Source organism: Natator depressus, chromosome 9, assembly GCF_965152275.1.
Source record: "Natator depressus isolate rNatDep1 chromosome 9, rNatDep2.hap1, whole genome shotgun sequence".
In the NCBI taxonomy this organism is placed as follows: domain Eukaryota; kingdom Metazoa; phylum Chordata; order Testudines; family Cheloniidae; genus Natator; species Natator depressus.
The window spans coordinates 21,145,543-21,165,030 of NC_134242.1; the positions used below are offsets into that span (position 1 = coordinate 21,145,543).

Genomic DNA, 19,488 nt, shown 5'->3' on the forward strand with positions numbered 1-19,488 from the left:
TCGCGGTTGTTTTCCTTTTGCTGTTGCAGGAGCCTGCAGAGACAGCAGCCAGAGGACCCCTGTGATCTGTCGCTAGACCCGCCTTGGCGCGCCGTGCAGGTCCGCTGCCTGCGCTTCCCGAGCTCCAGGGGCTCGCCTCGTTCGCACTCCCGGTGGCCGGGGCGGGGGGCGCGCCCAGCTCCCCGTCCCTCTTCCTGCTCGGCTCGGAGCGCCGCAGCCCCGGGGTAACTGCAATGCCTCCGCCGGCTCTGCGGGCTCCCCGGGCCGCTCCGCCCCACAACGCGCCGGGCCCGTGGCCGCAGAGCGCGCTATGCTAAGGTCTGGGGCCGAGCGACACGAGTTGTTTGGCTGCATTCTTCCAATAACAAGTATAACTGCCGCGGCGGAGCCTGGGCTAGACCTTCCCCGACCCCGGGCCATTGCTTTGGGCATATCAGCGAGATACTCCCAGTGGGTTCGTGGTTTCTCTTTGTCAGGCATTAATCACCGCAATCAGGTTGGCTGTTAGGTGAGGTTTGAGCAACAGCGAGAAGGGGCCGGGCAGGGCGGAGCAGGAAAAAGACCTACTTGGGAGAACCCAGCAGCCAGCTCAGTTTCCACACTTCTCCATGCAGCAGGGAGCATCACTCATCCAGAACTAGTGTAATACGCCTACAAGCAGAGGTGAGAGTTTGCTTGTTCTTATATGGCACGGGCACTAATTTGTCTACAATATTCCTTTATTTTTCCTTAAAGGGAGAGAGAGAATCTCCTTGCCTACGAGTAGTTCAGGATAATTCCTCAGTATTTCCATGAACCATACTAAAGGAAGTGTAAGTAATTGTGCTTTACTTATAAGGGTTGTTCATTTGTCTGAAGATCTTACAACCACTTCACTGGTTTTGTTTTATACTCTGAAAAACTAAAACCCTGATACAGGCCTGTGGACTAAAAGAAGAAAGATCGTTTTGCGATTAAGTGTTGGGATTTGGGAGGTTTTAATTCCCAGATCTATGTGATCTCAGATAAATTATTTCTTCAGCTGAGCTCAGTACCAAACTGTTTTGTAAATCTGGGATCAATTTCTCTTTGCCTTAGTATCCCTATCTGTAAAATGGGGATGATAATAATATGCCCCTATCTCAGAGGAGGTTTCTTACAAGGCATTTATTAATGTTTGTGAGGCAATCAGATACTGTGGCAATGGAGGGGGAGACAGAAGTACCTATATAAATTACTTCAACTAAAAAAACAACTAGTTCCAAACTATATATTATCTGTGCTCTTTTTTCACCCTTTTACCTTCACTTCCCTGTCCCCTCTCTTTCCCTCCAAATAACTGGACAAGTATGGTACATTTTAGCAGCCTACACAAAAAGGAGATAATGTGCCCTAGGATGGCTAATTTTATTCCAACCTCTGGTAGTCTCACATTGGGAATGAGAAAAAACAACATACTGTGTGATAGACTCCAGAAAGCAAATAAAGTGGGTGAGATTATCAGATCAGAACCTAGTTTAAAATATTCTGTAAAATGTCTGTATGATGTATATGTTTCCAAAAGATGTATGGTTTAAAGAGTGAAGGGAGGAATACTGAGGAGGAGCACAGGACTGGGAGCCAGGAATTTCTAAACTCTTTGACCTTGGACAAGCTACTTTTGTTTGTGCCACTTCAGTGTAGTTGTTACTTATTATTTGTATTATGGTTGTGTCCTGGGGTCCTAACCAGGGCCTCATTATTCTAGGTGCTGTACTCGTAGTAAAGAACTCGGAGGCAGATCCTCAGCAAGTGTAAATTATCGTGGCTCCAGTGAAGTTAGTGGAGCTGAGACAACTTACACCAGTTACGAGGATCTGCCCACCAAGAATTTTACATCTTAATTGTACAATGCGTGTAACAGGCGAGCAAAGGGAGTAATGGAGGAGGGAGGATGAGGGTTGTTGACACCAGGGGGCTACTACCCCGAATAGATCTTTTATGGCTCCCAGTGGAGCAGATTACTTTCATACCAATGAAAAAGGTCCACAGTAATTAACTTGCATACACTGCAGTTTATTTGAGACGGAATTACACAAGCGGTAAAGGGTTACATTAAGCACATAACTCCTGTGTTAGACATTAAAGAACTACACATTGAGCTATACATTCCTCTTAGTGAGCCTCTCTTTCACAAACAGGCCATGTGCTAGCTTCACACAGTTCCTGCTTTACCAATTCTACGGACAACTTCTTCCCTCCAGGTCTAGTCTCCTCAGCCCTTTGGTCTGTCTCAGATTCCCTCGAGGCGAGGCCTTGGCTGCCTGGAAACCCCACAGGTCACAGTCCTACTCGAGCCCACGGAGCAGAGTTTTGGCTACTCTCTCTAGCAGCTTCTTCAAGCGTCCATTAAGGAATCCCCTCTCTCCTTTTCTCGGCAGTAATTTACTTCGCTTGATTCCTTTTCCTTAAAAAAGACACGTCTCAAAAGCATGCCCCGTGGGCATGTGGTTATTAATTTTAGCTGATTAGTATTTTGGAAGGGGTTGGGGTGTTCGAACAAAGACCACTCCATGTTTACTCACTCATCAATCATTCACTCTGGCTCTCTGCATGGTATCCTTGGTGTAGGGTCACTATAATGAGGTTGGCCTGTGCTCCATGCTGGAACTTAATGTATGTGATATTTACTGTAGTCCGTGTATTTGCAAACATTCAGTATAAGGTGCTTTTATTTATTTATTTATTTTGTTTATAGGAATATCTTCTGCACACAAGTACAATGGTACTAGTGTGAATACATGTGTCTGCAAGCATTCATGCCAGAAGTGCTCCCATGGCCATTGTGGAAGGGGAAGGAGGGAGGTTTTGGCAGAGATGGAGCCAGGGGAAAGATCAGCATCAGTACAAGGAGGTGGGAGTAGGGTATAACCATCACCAATGGGAGCAATGGTAGAGGGATCCCTAAAGAGGCAGTAATTCAGGGGTAGGGACTTACTTGGTTAACCAGCTGTGTGCCAGGAGCATGGCCAGGCAGTGAAGAACACACCTACCTCTGGTACTATCTGGTGAATTGACATTCAGAAGTTAAAATGCTCTTCTTATCCGATGAGAAACACTCCATCCCATGAGCTATGGTGCTGCTAACCCTGTGTTCTCTGAATCTTTACCTCATGCTGCTTGTGCAGCACAACTGCAGAACCCACGCACTGGGAGCGGAGGTGGGAGTGAAGACTGCGCTGAACAGCTGGCAGACATATATGTTGGCTAATTGCATCATTGCAAAGGAAAAATAACCCCACCACAATTATGTCCTTTCCCGCTGTTTAGCAAGTACCATATTTTGTGCTGCTGTTGCTTTCCAGTGTGGAGCAGTTCAAACACCACAGTGGGAATCTACAGTATCCCTAATAGTCCCTGTGGGTTCTCTTAGTAGGAGTATCAGCTTCCCTATACTCAAGTCTGGATCACAAGTGTATTTTCTTTTGTGACCCCATTGAAGTAAGATGTCAGTAGTTCATTATAGGGAGCTTCTCCTTCCTACCCACTAGTTCTGCCTGCCCTAGCTTCTCCACAGGACAACCCACATGCTTCTTCCACCTCTCAGGAACTGGCATTGTGACAGCACCATGTCTTATCCACAGACAATCCTCTCATCCCACCCCAACAGATACACTGCTCTTCTCTGCACCCTCATCCTATGAATAGACAAGAGTACTCACAGTGTCCTCTGATTCAAATACCTCCCAGAAGTCAAGGGTGTGCTCACTTTATTCAAAGTCAGATTGGTCAAATTAGACTGATATTTCTGTACAGCTGTTGGCTGTAGCCTGCCACTCTTAGGAGTGCCAGTTTGAAAGAGTGAAGCTCTGATGATAAGGCTGTTTCCTGGAACGTGCATGGGTGATAAATATGTCAATCTGGAAGATGCAGGCCCCTTTTTACTTCCACTTTTACCATAACTACCTCCATATTTTTTCTATTGTGACCCGATGACCAGCATAAGCAGTTACCAGCGGATCTCCACTTCATTTTATTAGTGTAGCAAGGTGATATACTTGCACAACAAATGCTAATGTCTTCCACTTGATGATATTAATAGAACTAAGACAACATTCAACTTGTCAGATTACATATAACCTATATGTAGGGTTGGTAGGATTAGATTTTTATCAGTAGATGTCAGTAAACATCAATTTGAGTTTCAACACACACACAAACAAATTTTCCATTGATGATAATTGAAATGTACAGATAGGCAAAGTAAAGAAAATGCTGCTTAAGAACACAGAGTTTGATTTAAGGATATTTATTTTGCACATTTTGACATGTTGATGTTGACAAATTTGTATTTTAATGGTTATAAAACTTTAACTTTCTGAATCTAAACCTCTACTCCTATTAAAATAATTGTCTGACTACCTCACCTTATGAAAATTTAAATCAATAAAAATAAAAAAAACTTAAAAATAAACAAATTGTTTAAAAAAATCAAATTCTCCCAAATCACACAAAATCCAGTTAATACTATCAGCCCATATCAAAGTGGCTTAGAGTTGAGCAAATCAGTTTCATTAATATAAGAACTAATCTAAAAGCTCTTTAGAGGTTCACAAAATCTTGATTAACTTTGTTTATGCCCCCCCCCCCCTCTATTTTTGTGACCTTCTGCAGGTGCTGTGTTTTGAAGTTCTCTCAATGTTTCCAGCCTAGATTCTAGAACCATGGATTACTGGAAGGCTCCTGAGTGAGCTTGAAATTTCTTAACAAGACCAAAAAAAAACATCCGGAGCAATGTCAGTTTAAAAACATCTAGTAGTGCCCCTCCTTAAAGATCCCTTGAACTTTTTAGTGTTATTTACAATTTAAACCCAGTTCTGGATTCTTATCACCTACAAAGTTCAGGGTTTGGTTTTGGCCCATCTCTACTCAAAACTCTATAGAGTTGCACACACAATAGAAATCAGGGTGAAATTGTGACCCCATCACACTCACTGGCAAAGATCTCTGGATTTGACCCATGTAGTACTGCCCCTGGCCACCACTAAAGTGCAACCATTTGTGGGGGGTGGTCACCACTAAACTGCAACCATTGGTGGGTGGGAGGTAACAACTCACTTGCATTTAAATGGCTCTGAAACACTCATCACCTACATCTGGAAGCTAATCAAGATATACTGTCCCGCTCACAACCTAAGAGGGGGAGTAAATGCAGAATAATGATGGAAGGTGGGGAGAGAGAGGATGTGGACAAATGAACTGAAGTCAAATGGGGAAGAAACAACAAATTGTGCACCAAAAAAAATTGAGAACTCTTTAGAGGGAGGAAAATAGCAAATATTGAAAGACTATATTTGTACTGCAAACGTATTCTAGCGATACATAAACTGAAGAAAAGAGGCCTAGATACTATTGTGATAAGCACATTACAATGGAATAGATGGGAGAGGCTTCATATCCTTTTAGGTGGCAAAAAGGACAATAGGGAAAGGAGGACAAAACCAAGAGTGCTACAGTAAGTTATTCTTCAGTGTGAATATTGACAATCTTTGATTTCCCTGAAGGTTGTTTGACTGGTCCTAGTAGTAAAAAAAAAAAAAAAAAAATTTCCCATGTTTTGGACTTTGCTATGCTTTGAGGAGTTGATATCCCCTCCCCAGACTCAATTCCATTGGAAGCTATAGATCAGCTCCACATTCTTGGAGCACTGACAGGTGTAATTGTGAATGGAACATCCGTTGAGCAATCTGAGATTTGCTTTCTCTAATCTAAATTACTTCCTAGATCATTTTAAACTGTATTATGAATAGTTGTCATACTGGCTTTGCACGCTTTATGATTTCAATGCAGGAGTATATAATAGTTCAAAGACTGCCATTGTTAACACACTGCAACCCATCCGATGAAGTGAGCTGTAGCTCACGAAAGCTCATGCTCAAATAAATTGGTTAGTCTATAAGGTGCCACAAGTACTCCTTTTCTTCATGTAGATATACATTCTCAATCTGGCAAGAATCTACCAATTATATTTACAGGTATCATACAACTCCTATGAGTTATGGGAGTCACACGCCCAGGGCCAACCACCTCCAATGATCACTGAGAAACTGTTTAAAAGCTGCCAAAGCAGCAGTCCGCTAAAGGCTGGGTGTGTTTGTGGGGCCAGACAGAAGGAAGTTCTGTGTGGATTTTGAGGGGTGCAGTGTAGTTTAACTGCTAGTCCTGTAGTGGCTCTGGATTACAAAATCTAACTGCACTGTTTAACGTTATGTTGTTGCACTCTTCTGTAACTCAAATGGCTAAACAAAAAAAATTCACCTTTGGGTTATAACCAAGCATGGAAAATTTCAGTCCCAGACCAGGGGTTGGGTGCTATTTAAAATGGGAGCCTGAACTTGACCATTTAGCTTTGTCTGTTGAAAGACCTATGGTAAGTCTCTGTGACATAGCAATAGCATACCCCATGTTCAATGTGAATAGTGAAATAAATTCCACGATTTAGTGTTAAGCAACTGGGGCCTTATCAAACTCCCACTGCAGGCAGTAGGAGTTGGATTGGGCTCTTCGACCTTCTGTACATTTGCATTTTTCTTAGTAAAAAAAGAAAAAGAAGTCTCCCACAACTGTGGGAGTGCTGGTGTAAACAGACTTCAGTGGGCACTGGCATTCTTACCTCTGAGCATCGTTAGACAGCATTGTGGTTAAAACACCAGTACCTTACCAGAGTGCTAAACTTGAATGAAGCAACTAAGTACCCAAACTGGGTTAGCTAGAACTGCATTTTAACTAAATTAAAACACGCTTTTCAAACATATTTTAGAGTCTAGTGTAGACTGGCTACACCATAAGAGAACTTTTTTTGGGGGGGGAGGCGGGGGGGGCAAGAATTTTCCACCAGTGCTATCAACAGTGCACCAGTATGAGCCCTAGAGCCTGAACAAGGCTGAACAGTGCTCTGGGTGCCCACCAGTACCTTAAACACCATGTTATCTAATCCTGTTCAGAGCAGGATTACATGACAATGACACAGAGTTTTTAAAAAGAAATGAGCCCAGTGTCAACAAGCACTGAGACACTTTTATAAAAATCTCTCTCTCTGTAGACTGATCTAATCAGAGGTGTGTCAATAGGCAGGAAAATCAGGTGGGATATAGAACAAAGAAACCTGCTTTTCTGGTTTCTCCTTTCATTCTGCTTCCAGAAGGAGGGACTGAGTTTGCCAGTGATTCCTAGTGTATTTTAGACTGAATTCCATTCATTTTATTCATAGCTGGTTTTAACTCTTCCATGATCTTTAAATAGGAAATAACTTTGGTTAGCTGACTGATACTTAAAAAAAAATCTTAAGTAGTAGTCCAGCAGCAAAATAACACAATGCTGAGAAACCATCTTCTCCTCTCCTCCCAACTCGGATAAACTGCAGAGAAAATGTTGCTATAGGGGTTGGAAATGCAGCAAGAACAGCATTTCACATAGTATCTTGGTGCTTTGGCTGTAAGCAAGAAGTGGGGATGTGTATGCACATATAACGGTAGAAGGAAGAAACTTTTAATTAGGACATTTATGCAGTTTTAAAAGAAGCAAAATTCCAGATCAGTTTTTGTTATTGGGTGATATTTGTGTAATGATCCATTGAGACTGGGATTCTGAGACCAGACAAGCTAATGCAGGACCTTAAAATGTGCAGGGTAGGGTCACCTGGTACCTGTGAGGAAGATAGCTGCTTAGTCCCGGACCTCCTCGCGCCCCATATATCAACTACTCATCTCTAATAATTACTTTCCTAGGAAATTGGCAATAAGTTCCTGTCATAAAAGTTTAAATTAATTCCCTGGATAAACTTCAAATTGTTGAATATGGATTCCAATGAAAAAATGAGAGGCAACGAAAGACCTAAGCAGCTGGAGGGGGAGACCACAAGACCACAGCAGAACCTAGGCCAGGATATCGCAGCACTGAAAGACTTCCTTGCAGAAAGACTGGATTCAATCTCTAAAGAGCAATGTGATGTACAAGCTGAAATGACTTAGTTAGAAAATGAGCTACAAAAGACGGCCATTGAAAACAGTGAAATTAAAGAAGAAACTGTTTCCTTAAGCTTACAGTAGGAAAATAGATCTTAAAGAAACAACCTTCACGTCTTGGGCATTACTGAGGGCCTAGAGAAGAAGGATATTACTTTCTTCAGAAGCTGCGCCCTGACATACTTAAATTGGATCCCCAGCTGCCCCCATTAGATATCAAAAGGGCTCATTGAATGCTGGTACTACAAGGCAGGAGTCTGATAAGCCCAGATCCATCATCTTCAAGCTGCGGAAATTCAATGGTAAAGTAATGTTAATGAATACTGCCAGAAGCCAAAACCCTTACGCAGACACACAATTTCTTTTTTTTCTTGACATCTCATCTGAGCTTAACAAAAAGAGAGCTGCATTCAATGCCATAAAGCAAATCCTGAGGGGACCAAAGGCAGATATAGCATCAAGTATCAATCCACCTTCACTATGGATTTAGCAAGCTCCATAAGATTTTGTAAGACCCATTTCTAATAAAAGGCATTCCTGTAATACTGGGAGGAGATTGGAATGCTGTGCTAGATAGACATCTGGACAAATCCAATTGCATGAAACCCAGCTTTCAGAGCACAGTAGGCCAACCCTAATTGTTAATGAATTAACTTGATTTAAAATATATATGGAGACTGGGACACCCCAAAGAGTATGAGTGTATATATTTCTCTACAGTACATTCATCTTACTCCAGAATTGACTTTTTTCTTGTATCTTTAGAACTGATTCTACCATGACTAGAAGAAACTGCTGATAATATATTAATTTGAGGTCATGTTTCAATTATACTTACCAATGACACTGGTTACACATCATTAAAATCTTCCGGACAGAAGCTGAACACTGTGCTACTAAAAGGCAAAATTTTGTTCTGCAGTTGATTCAATCATCTCTACCTTCATACAAGAAAATAAGCACTCAGTTATCTTTTGGGAAGCTGTGGAAGCTACTGTAAGGCATGAATGCATAAAGTATGCCTCCCAAAAGAAGAGAGACTCAAGTTACTAGATTCTCTGGACAAGGAAATAGATGTGTGCAGAGAACACACAAGACTGACCCAAATAATGAAAACCTTCAACGTTCTCTAATCAATGCCAAATATAAATATAATGAATGCTTATCCAGCCAAGTCAAATTTACGCTCAAGAGGGTCAAACAAAGACATTATGAATGGAGAGATAAGGCAGGTAAACTGCTTGCCAGAAGACTTAATATGGAACTAGGCAACAATAATACTTTTTCCTTGTTACACGAAGACAGGAGTGCCATCCTTGAACCAATATGTATAATCAATTTAAGCAATTCTATCAACCTTTATATAAATCAATCAATATGACTAATACATTTCATTGAAGGCCTAGCTTTTAATACCCTAACTTCAGAACGAGTGTTGTTTAGGGACTTCACAACACAAGAAACTGAATAGGCTATAAAAATATGAATTCAAGTAAGGCCTCTGGGATGGATGGCTTTCCAGATTTCTACAAAACGTTTTGTAATCAGCCATCTTCTGTTTTTCCAAAGATCTTCAATTAAACATTCCAAAAAGGAACCACGTCTCCAGACATGAGAACTGTTTTAATTACTTTAAAATTAAAGAACAAAAATGGTTGTAACTGTGGCTTTCCACCCCATATCTCTGTTGAATACAGATTGCAAAATAATTGCAAACATTTTAGAGGCGCAATTGAATGCCATCATCCCATCAGTTTATACATGCAGATCAGGCTGGTTTTGTTAAAGGAAGATTGGTTTCTGATAACATGAGAAAAATCATTCACTTGATCCAGCAAGTTCAGATGTTCCCTCGCTAGCCTTATCTCTAAATGCAGAAAAGGCCTTTGATAGGGTTGAATGGCCTGATCTAATGGCTGTCCTTAAAAAATGGATTTGGACCAATATTCCTAAATTGGGTCAGTGTATTCTACATCTCTCCCCTTGCTTCATTATCAATTAATGGAAATATTTCTACCAATTTCAATTAGGAAGAGGGACATGACAGGACTGTCCCCTCTCGCCCCTCTTTTTTAATCTCTCTCTTGAGCCACAGGCAATGTAAATATGTCAGCACTCAGCCACTGATGTTATGACTATAAACAGGAAAGAACACAAAATCAGTTTGTATGCTGACATTTTTATACTATTGAAGAATCCATCCTCATCAATCCCATTATTATTGAATGTGGTTGATATTTTTTGGAAAGATTTGTGGTTTTCGCATTAACTGGAATAAATCACAAGCAATGAATATATCCAAAAGACCAAATCCTTCTCAGTTTCAGCATTTTCCATTTCAATTATGCAAGGAAATAACTTAGTTAGGTGTTAACATTTGTCCTAATCTTCCCAAAATTGTTTCTATAAATACGGACAATATATTACAAGAAATTTCCAAGGATGTAGAGAGATGGTGTCTCTTCCCTCTGTCCTTACTGGGGAGAACAGAAATAGCCAAAATGTATATCGGCCCAAGATTGACTTATATCATTAAGCTATTGCCTTTCAAAGTATCTTCCCTCATTCTTTGCTCGAATATATAGGCGTATCATGACATTTATATAAGATTAAAAAAACAGCCTTACTTGTCACACAAGTAAGTTAAAAAATCTTGGACAACTGGACGTTGCATGGGGTTGCCAGATTTGTATCAATATTATCTAGCATTCCAAACGAGTCCTGTTGTAAGGGGGTTCCTTCCAGTGGCTCTATATACACACCGGCCTGGTTTGAGATTGAAAAATTAGCTATGCCATTTGGTTCCCTCTCTTCTTGTATATACCTTAAGATGCTACTCAGTCTTTGCATCTACATGGAGCATTCTGCAATGCATTCAGATTATTACAGCATCAAGTCTTACAAGTTCTCTTCTCATACCACTATGGGATAATCTGTGCCTCAGGATCAAGGCTAACTCCACGCTTAAGACAATTTGGATAGAAAAAGGATTAACAAAAATTTAAGATATAATACAGGTCTATAGACTGGTCTCCTTCAATTAAATGTGAAACAAATACCAGTTATTGCTGTGTCTCAGTTCCTTCTTTCAGCGGCTATGCTTAAGGATGCATGCAAGGATGGGGACAACTGGTCTGTTTCAACTCTCTCAGCTCTAGAAGAACATGTTAAGAAATATAGAAACAAAAGTCACTTTGTAGGAATTACTTACAGGTGGCTCAATGCTTTGCATTACCCCCTCAAGCTCAGTCTCAAAGAAAAAAAGTGGGAAAAGAACTTAGCCTTACTAGCACAACAGAAACATGGGAGGATATCTGGCTTAATATGAAAGATACTTCAAGTTTTGTATCCTTGCCATTCTTCCAGAATAAGATATTAAACGAGTAGAATGTTTTTGTTTTTTTAAGGCTAGATTGGCAACATACAGCAATTGTTGGCAATGCAAACAGCCACATGCTAACCTTTCACACATCCTCTATGCCTGTCAAAAAGGCATATGTTCTGAAACACTATATACGGCTCTTTCTCAAAAATTTTAAGCGTTGCTCTTTCCTTCTCCTAGCTTGTGTATTTTGCGGGTGCTGAATGAGTTGGAATTACCAGTTAGTGTTAAGAAATGCATTGCAGTAACTATTTTAGTGGTCAAAAGAGTTATTTTGAGAAAATGGAACTCTGCATTTCCTCCCTCATACACAGATTGGCTTAGTGAGCTCTCTACTACTGCATTAATGGGGGGGAAAATGTCTCTTGTCTAATAGAAACACTTGGGGAAAAAAATATGAGGATCTGGTCACACATGAAACTATTGCATACTTTTGCAGTTTAGTATATATTAGTCTCCAATACTCATAGTTTATGTTCTCATTTAGTCACTTTAATAATTGATGCCCTGAATGACCTTTGCGGCTTTGGTTTTGTTTTTTTTCCAGGTTGTGCAAATAATGCATACTGAATTTTGTTATTTATCTGTTATCTCCATGTTGTGCATGAATTTCTATGTTTTGTTTCATTATGTGCTTATATTTTATATAAAAACAAGAAAAAATAAAGTTTTAAAAAATGTGCAGGGCTCCAAACAGCCAGAGCATTTATTCTTTTTTTATTTCTTTCCCTATCTAGTCCAGCTGTTATGAAGTAATGTGGCTGGCTCATGAGTTGTAAGTCTGCCTGGAGCCTCCAGAAGCCCTCAGACCTGAAGTAGTGTTTGTGCTTAAAGCCAGCTCTGAGTTAACATAAAATGGGTCTTAGTAAAAGGAGTCCGTGCCGGCATAACACTGTGGATTATCTTACATCTTGTTCATGGATCAGTTGGTTTAAGATGGCTTGGCTCTTGCCATCTACGTGGGTTTTTGTAATATATATATATATATATATATATATATATATAATTTATATTGAATTCCATTACCCTGAGATGCTCTTTCCATTTGGTATGTTTCCAAAAACCCCACTCAAAATGATAAGTCTCAGTATATTAAATGTGGAAGTGCGTCAGTGGTAGGGACAGAGACTTTAAAAATGACTGACTGTCTTTATTTAGATGAACCTTTATATTTTATTTAGAGACAGCATAGCTCAGTATTCCGAGCACTATGCTGAGTCAAGGGACCTGAGTTCGGTCTATTTAGGAACTTATATGGTGCTCTTTACTGTAGTGTTTGAGCAACCCATGATCACTAGTGAATTTGTCCTCATAATAACCGAGTGAGGTGAGGTACAGAGAGCAGGGGTGGGCAAGCCACATCTGGGCTGGCCCTCAAGCTCCTGCTAGGGAGCAGGGTCTGGCGGCACTCTGTGCATGCTGTGGCTCCCAGGAGAACCAGCATGTCCCTCCGCTGGCTCCTATGCATAGGGACAGCCAGGGGGCTCTGCACTCTGCCCCCTCCCCAAGCACCACCCCCCGCAGCTCCCATTGGCCAGGAACTGTGGCCAACGGGAGCTGCAGGGGCAGTGTCTACGGATGGGGCAGTGCGCAGAGCTGCCTGGCCCTGCCTCCCAGCCCTGATTTCCCCTCCTGCCATCCGAACCCCTTGGTCCCAGCCTGGAGCACCATCCGAACCCCTTGGTCCCAGCCTGGAGCACCCTCCTATACCCCAAACCCCTCATCCCCAGAGCCCGCACCTCTAGCTGGAGCCTCCACCCCACCCCAACCCAACCCCCTGTCCCATCCCGGAGCCCCCTCCCGCATCCTGAACTCCTCATTTCTGGCCCCACCCTGGAGCCCGCGCCCCCAGCCAGAGCCCTCACCCACTCCTGCACCTCAACCCCAATTTTGTGAGCATTCATGCCTCACCCTACAATTTCCATACCCAGATGCGTCCCTCGGGCCAAAAAGTTTGCTCACCCCTGGAGTAGAGTAAGGGATTTGGTAGATTTTACACAAGAAGTCTGTGGCTGAGCTGAAAACTGAACTCGGGTCTCCTCAGTCCCATTTAAATGCCCTATCTGCATCCTTCTTATCTATTCTGCTCTATTCTTGGCATCTACCACTGACTTTCTCGTGACTATGGGAATGTCACTTTACCTCTCTATGCTTCAGTATCACCAGTTGTCAACTGGGAATAATGATACCTTCATTTGTAAGGCATCATGACAGCGACAGCTGCAAAGATCTATGTTATTTTATTACTTCAGACTTGACCTTTCTCACTAAAAATTATGCCAGGCAGATACTCTAATGCTGACGGGACAGCTCTAGGCCTGGCCTAATACCAATACTCTAGAATGTAGGTCTGTCAGACTAGGGAGAATTCTTAAAAGCTTTTTGGCTTTTTCTGGTTGGGTGAAACACATTGTGCACATCTTGAAGATAGGATCATTCCTCTACGAAGAGCAGGATCTGTCTGATATCTTCCTCTGAGGGATCCATCAAGAAGACCTCTCAACTGCTGGATGCTCACTGGGAACAGGAAGGATTTTTTCCCCCCATGCACAATTGCTTAGATGTATTTTGGGCAGGGTAGTAGGAGGGGATGCCTTCATCTAGCTATAGCTGGAGACGGGACACTGAACAGGCTGGACCACTGATCTGATGTGGTACAGAGAATCCTCTAGAAAGAATGCCTGGCTGGGGTATCTTGTTCACATGCTTATGGTCATACTGATAGCCAGATTTCAGGTCAGGAAGGAATTTTCCCCAGGTCAGACTGGCAAGGAGCTGGGGCAGCAGTTGGCTTCCTCTGCAGCACGGGGTTTGGTTCACCTGCTAGGATCATCTGGGTATATCTCACCTAATCAGTTCCCAGCCATTGGAGTGACCTCATGCGTTAGTGGCACCTCAGTCTCCTGTTATCTGCCTGTAGCACGCAGTTCAGTCTCCCAAGAACTGAAATGATTTGGTCTAACTGAAGATGTTGGGCTTAGAGGGATATTTGGATGAAGTGTAATAGTTTGTGATATACAGGAAGTCAGACTAAATGATCTAATGTTCCCTTATGCCCTTAGACTAGAGCCATGCACAGCTTTATATCTGCGATGCGGATATCCATGAATATACATTTGTATCCGCGGACCTGCAAGGCTCTACTGGAAACTGCAGCAGCAGCATGTCAGGCCGCCACTCCCAGGAGCCAGCACCCTGCACCTGCAGCTCCTCTGGCATGGCTGTACCACCCCGAGGCCTGTGGCTCACTGGCAGCTATCCCTGATCGTGCTAGTGTGCGCAAGTGGCTCACAAGCTCCTGCAGAGGAGTCCATTCCATACTGCATATGTCTGCATATCCTGGGAGGAGGTCCAGCACCCCGTTCTTGGAGCTAGGTGAATCAATGCCATTGTGGAACTGTAAAACAAAAGTCCGAAGGTGCACCAAAATCTTATGGAAGAGGAAGATGGAGGGGATTCAGTATTGCCAATCTCCAACGATCAAAAACCAGGAGTCAGAATCCCCAAAATAATGAGATCGGCCCCAAAATCTTGAGATTTTTTTTAAGTCAAATCAAGTGTATAGCTTGTCTTGACTTTTTAACTCCCCTCTACTCCTCTGCTAGAGTGTGTATGATAATTTCAGGTTGAAAAGACAATCTTTAATACGCACACATACATGCCTCTCCCTGGCTGCTCAGAAGGAGACTCCACTTTCCCACTTCTCACCCCTCAGACAAATTCTTCAGTGCTCCTAGTTCTTATTGCCTTGATATGCATACTACAAGATAACTGAGAATGTCTGCTGGGAGACTCATCAGTTAAGCTTTCAGACTGGCCCTTGGAATGAATGATGTCCTTATGACTCAGTTATAAAGCTGGCCAAAAAAACTTTCGCCAGAACAGTTTTCCATCAGCAAATGCTGGTTTGTCAAAATTGAAACATTTTGTGGACACATTAATTTCAATGAAATTTTCAGTGGAAAAACTTAAACAATTTCAAATCAGAATGGAGTATTGTGTTCTAACTTGCTTGTTTTGGTTCATCTTAATATTAACCTTTTAATTTATATAGAAATTAAAAGAAAACAGTGGGACAGAAATTGCATTTTCTGACCAGCTCTGCTCAATTGGTAGTAGTTTTGCATCTGGACACAAAAATCTAGGCACAAGAGAGCCTAAAAGCTGGCTTAACTGGCCCTTGGAGGATGTTGGCATAAGAGTATCCACACCACCCTCAATTCCCAGCTTCTGGAGTGGGGGTGGTGTCTGGGGAAAACGGGGCAAGTTCAGGGCATCTCTAGGCCCGGGCAGTCCATGGCTGTTGGTGTAGCCCTTTAGGGGTCATAGGCAAGGGGCAATACCCTGATGCTGCTCTACTTTATGCCAGGAAGCTGCCACTAAAGAAGGGAGATCACAACGGTGGCTTAAAGCCTCCCCTTCACCCCACTTCCCTAGTCTTGAACCAAGGACAGATCTATGTGAATGAACGTGTCTCTACACTTAGTACTTAAGAACAATAATAAACCTATTTTCTGTGAAATATGAACAGCTATTTATAATCACTTAATTGCTATCCTCATTGTAGACTGTTTTTGTGTCATCCTGATTTTAAAGAAAGCATTAACATAACAGACTTCAAAACCACACTCAGAAACACAAACAAAGGGCAAAGCACATCTCTTGGTAACTCTCTGTATATAAGCAGGAATGCAGAATATCTAAAATTACTACTTGTTCGGTAGCTCTGAGGAAAGAATTTTTCCGTAGATGTCTAAACTTTACTCAAACGTTCCTCTCATTTATAAAGTTTGTGCTTTGATTTTATGGAAGTGTGCTGACCATACATCTTACAAGGTGAGATAATTTAACCGTGTGGATCTGGGTACTAGTTACCAGTTTGCAGGGAAGATTAGACATTTTTCAAGTTCTGTTTTGATTTTCTGCAGGGTTGTTTTGTCTGATTTTAAGAAATGGACTAAATGTAAAACGCAAAGGAGTTTGAAATGAGCAGCTCTTTTGTTTTAAATCTCATCCTTATTCCGGAAACATATGAGTCTGCTCTCCCAGCGTGCAGAACTGGGGCCAAAGCCTTCCTTCTGACTTCCAGGTGAGCCTTTGCATTCAAGAGCAGACAGTAGCTTTAACTCCATTTACAGGATGGAATAAGAATAATATTCATAAATCAGGATTTAAGAATTTTGAGTGCTCAACTGATACTTTATTTTTTCCAAGTGGAAATTCTCTTCCTCCAAAACCGGTTATTATTAGTATTGACTCCAGGAAGACTAGAGACTTATGATAACATAGGTACTTTATTTCTATTTGATGAACTTTATTTTGTGTAACAATTACAACACACACAGCTGCGTCTGTCATAGTAACTCACAGCATCAAGGCTTTTTCCACCTCTCTATCTAGGGCTTTCAACATTCCACTCATCTTCCATCTCAACTATAATGCATTGTTCTTTGTTGTTACAGGTCAAGTTTCCCAAAGCCACTAAAAGCTGAAGATGGATATTAAGCATGCGAAGGATTATCTTTACTGGCTATACTATCAATACCTACTGATCACCTGTTGCTATGTGTTGGAGCCCTGGGAGCGATCCATGTTCCATACTATTTTTATTACCGTTTTTGCTATGGTGGTGTATACAGCTTATGTCTTTATCCCTATCCACATCCATTTGGCTTTTGAGTTCTTCTCCCAGTTATTTGGAGATCAGCGTGAAAGTACTGTTGCCATTATGAACTGAACTTGCCAGGGTTGATGATGCAACAGCTACTATGTGAAATGTCTTCTTCCATCTAGGGGTTTTTTGTTTAGAAAAAGGTTTGGGTTTGTGGAAACAATGCTTCCTCATACAAAAGCTAGCCTGCACAATTACCATAACTGAAAACCAGAATAATGCACTGATTCCTCACTGTACAGTTCGTATTTAAATAAAACACGAGCACAGCTTTTATTCTGTGACTGTGCAACACCGACTTTGGAACGCATTACTTAATATTCAGCTTACCTACTGAGACTAGTGTTCATATGTAGTAGATCCATAATGTAGAGAAAACCTATGTTCTTTAACAGTTAGCCCTTATTTCTTTATTATACTGTCTGGAATCATGATTTTACACATAGTTTTCACACTCAATCAGAATTTAATTTTACTAGCATATATGAAAATGTATTGCAAACAGCAAAAAGTATTTATGATGATAGTAGGTAGGATATTATACTTTTTGCATACAAAAAAGCTTCTCCTCCCAGCATGGTACATGTGAACTATCTTGCAAAACCTGAAATTCTTTTTTGCATCCTAGTTTACAGTATATCAGAAATGTGAGTCAAATATAGCATGACCCAAGCAGCTGAAGTCTGTCTGTCTTAGTAGTCTGCTAATTTTTAAAATGGATGGTGTCATGATATAAAGGGATGGTTTACAGCTTTTCTTTTAGAAAATGAGAAATCAAGACTAGATGAGCATGAATCCAATTTTTAGTACCTAAGCTTCTGCTGCTGGATTTATGGTGGTTTAATTGCAATGTTAAGATAATGTATTATACTGTAAGTAATCTTGCATTGTACGAAGAATGATGTACCAGATATTTAGTGAGTGACTGTTACACTCAGCTTTGCTTGTTACAAAAATCAAGTTTTCCCCTTTCCACTACAATTCATTGGGGAAAGCAAAGCATGCATTTGTGTTAAAGGAAGATGATCTAGGAAACAGAGTGGAATTTTCTAATAATTGCGGAACTCTGAAGCATTTAGATAGAAGCTTTGATACAGAGGCCTCCTTTACAAAGGAGAAATGAGATTTATTAAAACTGCCTTTGGGGAGTTTCTTAAACCATGAAAGCTTTTTATTGTACATCTGAATCAAACATGAATGCCAAAGAGCAAGCTATATATGCAGAATACATACCTTTTGCAACTGGCACTACCACTAGTGAAAGTGAGAACCATAAAATGTAAATAGTTTTTGAAGTATGTTTGCACAATTACAGCATGAAGAAATTTTCTAATTTTATTAAGGGGCATTGGGGTCCTGCATGATAAAAAGAATGGCAAATTCTGATGTAAAAATGAGGCTATGTTTATATGCAGTTTTTCAAATGCAAAATAAAGTTAAATTATTTTAAAACAGTGTTTTGAATGCATAATTCTCAGTTTTGCCTGTATCCATGAATTATATTCATCTAAATCCTCTAACTCACTCTCCCCTTTATCTGTGTAGTCTGCTTGCCATTAGATAAACTTGACTAGTTTGTTGCCACTACCTTCTCTGTACGGTAGTATCAACACATGATTTAGGAAACAATTCAATGACATTTTTGGTACATCACAACTAGAATATATTTAAATATATGGGAAATATAACTTAACCCACTTCAAGGCCACTTTATACCGGCAAAGTGGCAAATAAGGGCCATAGCATAAATGAGAATAACTGGGAGAAATAAGCAGGGGAAAAATTGCAACTGTTTTCCAGAACTGTGACTGTTTATGTAGAAGTTGCTCTCACCTTTGACATAGCTTTGAATGGCTAGCATTTAGGGCTCCCAGTGAAGTTGATAGCAAAACCCAATTGATATTAATGTAAGATCAAGCTTTTACTCACTATGTACCCCATCCTGTAGATCCTTGGCACTGCATAGGGTCTACTTCTAGGTGACCATTCTTGTCATTACAGTAGATTACTTGACACTGTGGTGCTCCAAGAAAACTCTCAACTCAGCTCAGTGCACAGATTAGCAGGATTCATCAGTCTGGGGGAAAAGGAAACTAAGTTGTTTCAATACCAGTATTCCACAGTTGTGTAGGCAGAACACTATTAGATTCTTTGCCTACTGTACAATTTTTTTTCTGAAGCCAGTCTATGAGCCTGACAATAGCCTTAAGCTTTTCTCTGTACTGGTGTTTTAGCCTCCAGTGGCTGAAAGGATCCTATCATCTACACACAATAGAAATCTCTGCCCTGTATTCTTGTGATCTTCAGAACACACCAAGCATGGAAGATAGGTATCCATCATGTTAGAGTAATACCCAGGGAACATGAAAAGACAAAACTGTTATTCATAAAGACTGAATTATTGTGCTGTGCACGGTAGGAGTTTTCCTAAGGAAAAGGAAAGTTTTCTTGTA

The 19,488-nt window shown here is 41.1% G+C and overlaps 1 protein-coding gene across 2 annotated transcripts; it reads left to right on the forward strand.

Annotated features, from left to right (window-relative positions):
• The first annotated feature begins 264 nt into the window (after positions 1–264).
• SPTSSB (serine palmitoyltransferase small subunit B) lies at positions 265–18,377 on the forward strand. Of its 2 annotated transcripts, XM_074962932.1 has the most exons (3): positions 265–663; positions 16,293–16,453; positions 16,827–18,377. In XM_074962932.1, exon 3 carries the CDS (start codon positions 16,859–16,861, stop codon positions 17,099–17,101), a length of 243 nt encoding a protein of 80 aa, XP_074819033.1. In that variant the 5' UTR covers positions 265–663; positions 16,293–16,453; positions 16,827–16,858; the 3' UTR covers positions 17,102–18,377. The 2 variants fall into 2 exon arrangements, with proteins under 2 accessions (XP_074819033.1, XP_074819031.1); XM_074962930.1 differs by lacking the exon at positions 16,293–16,453.
• Positions 18,378–19,488: the final 1,111 nt, after the last annotated feature.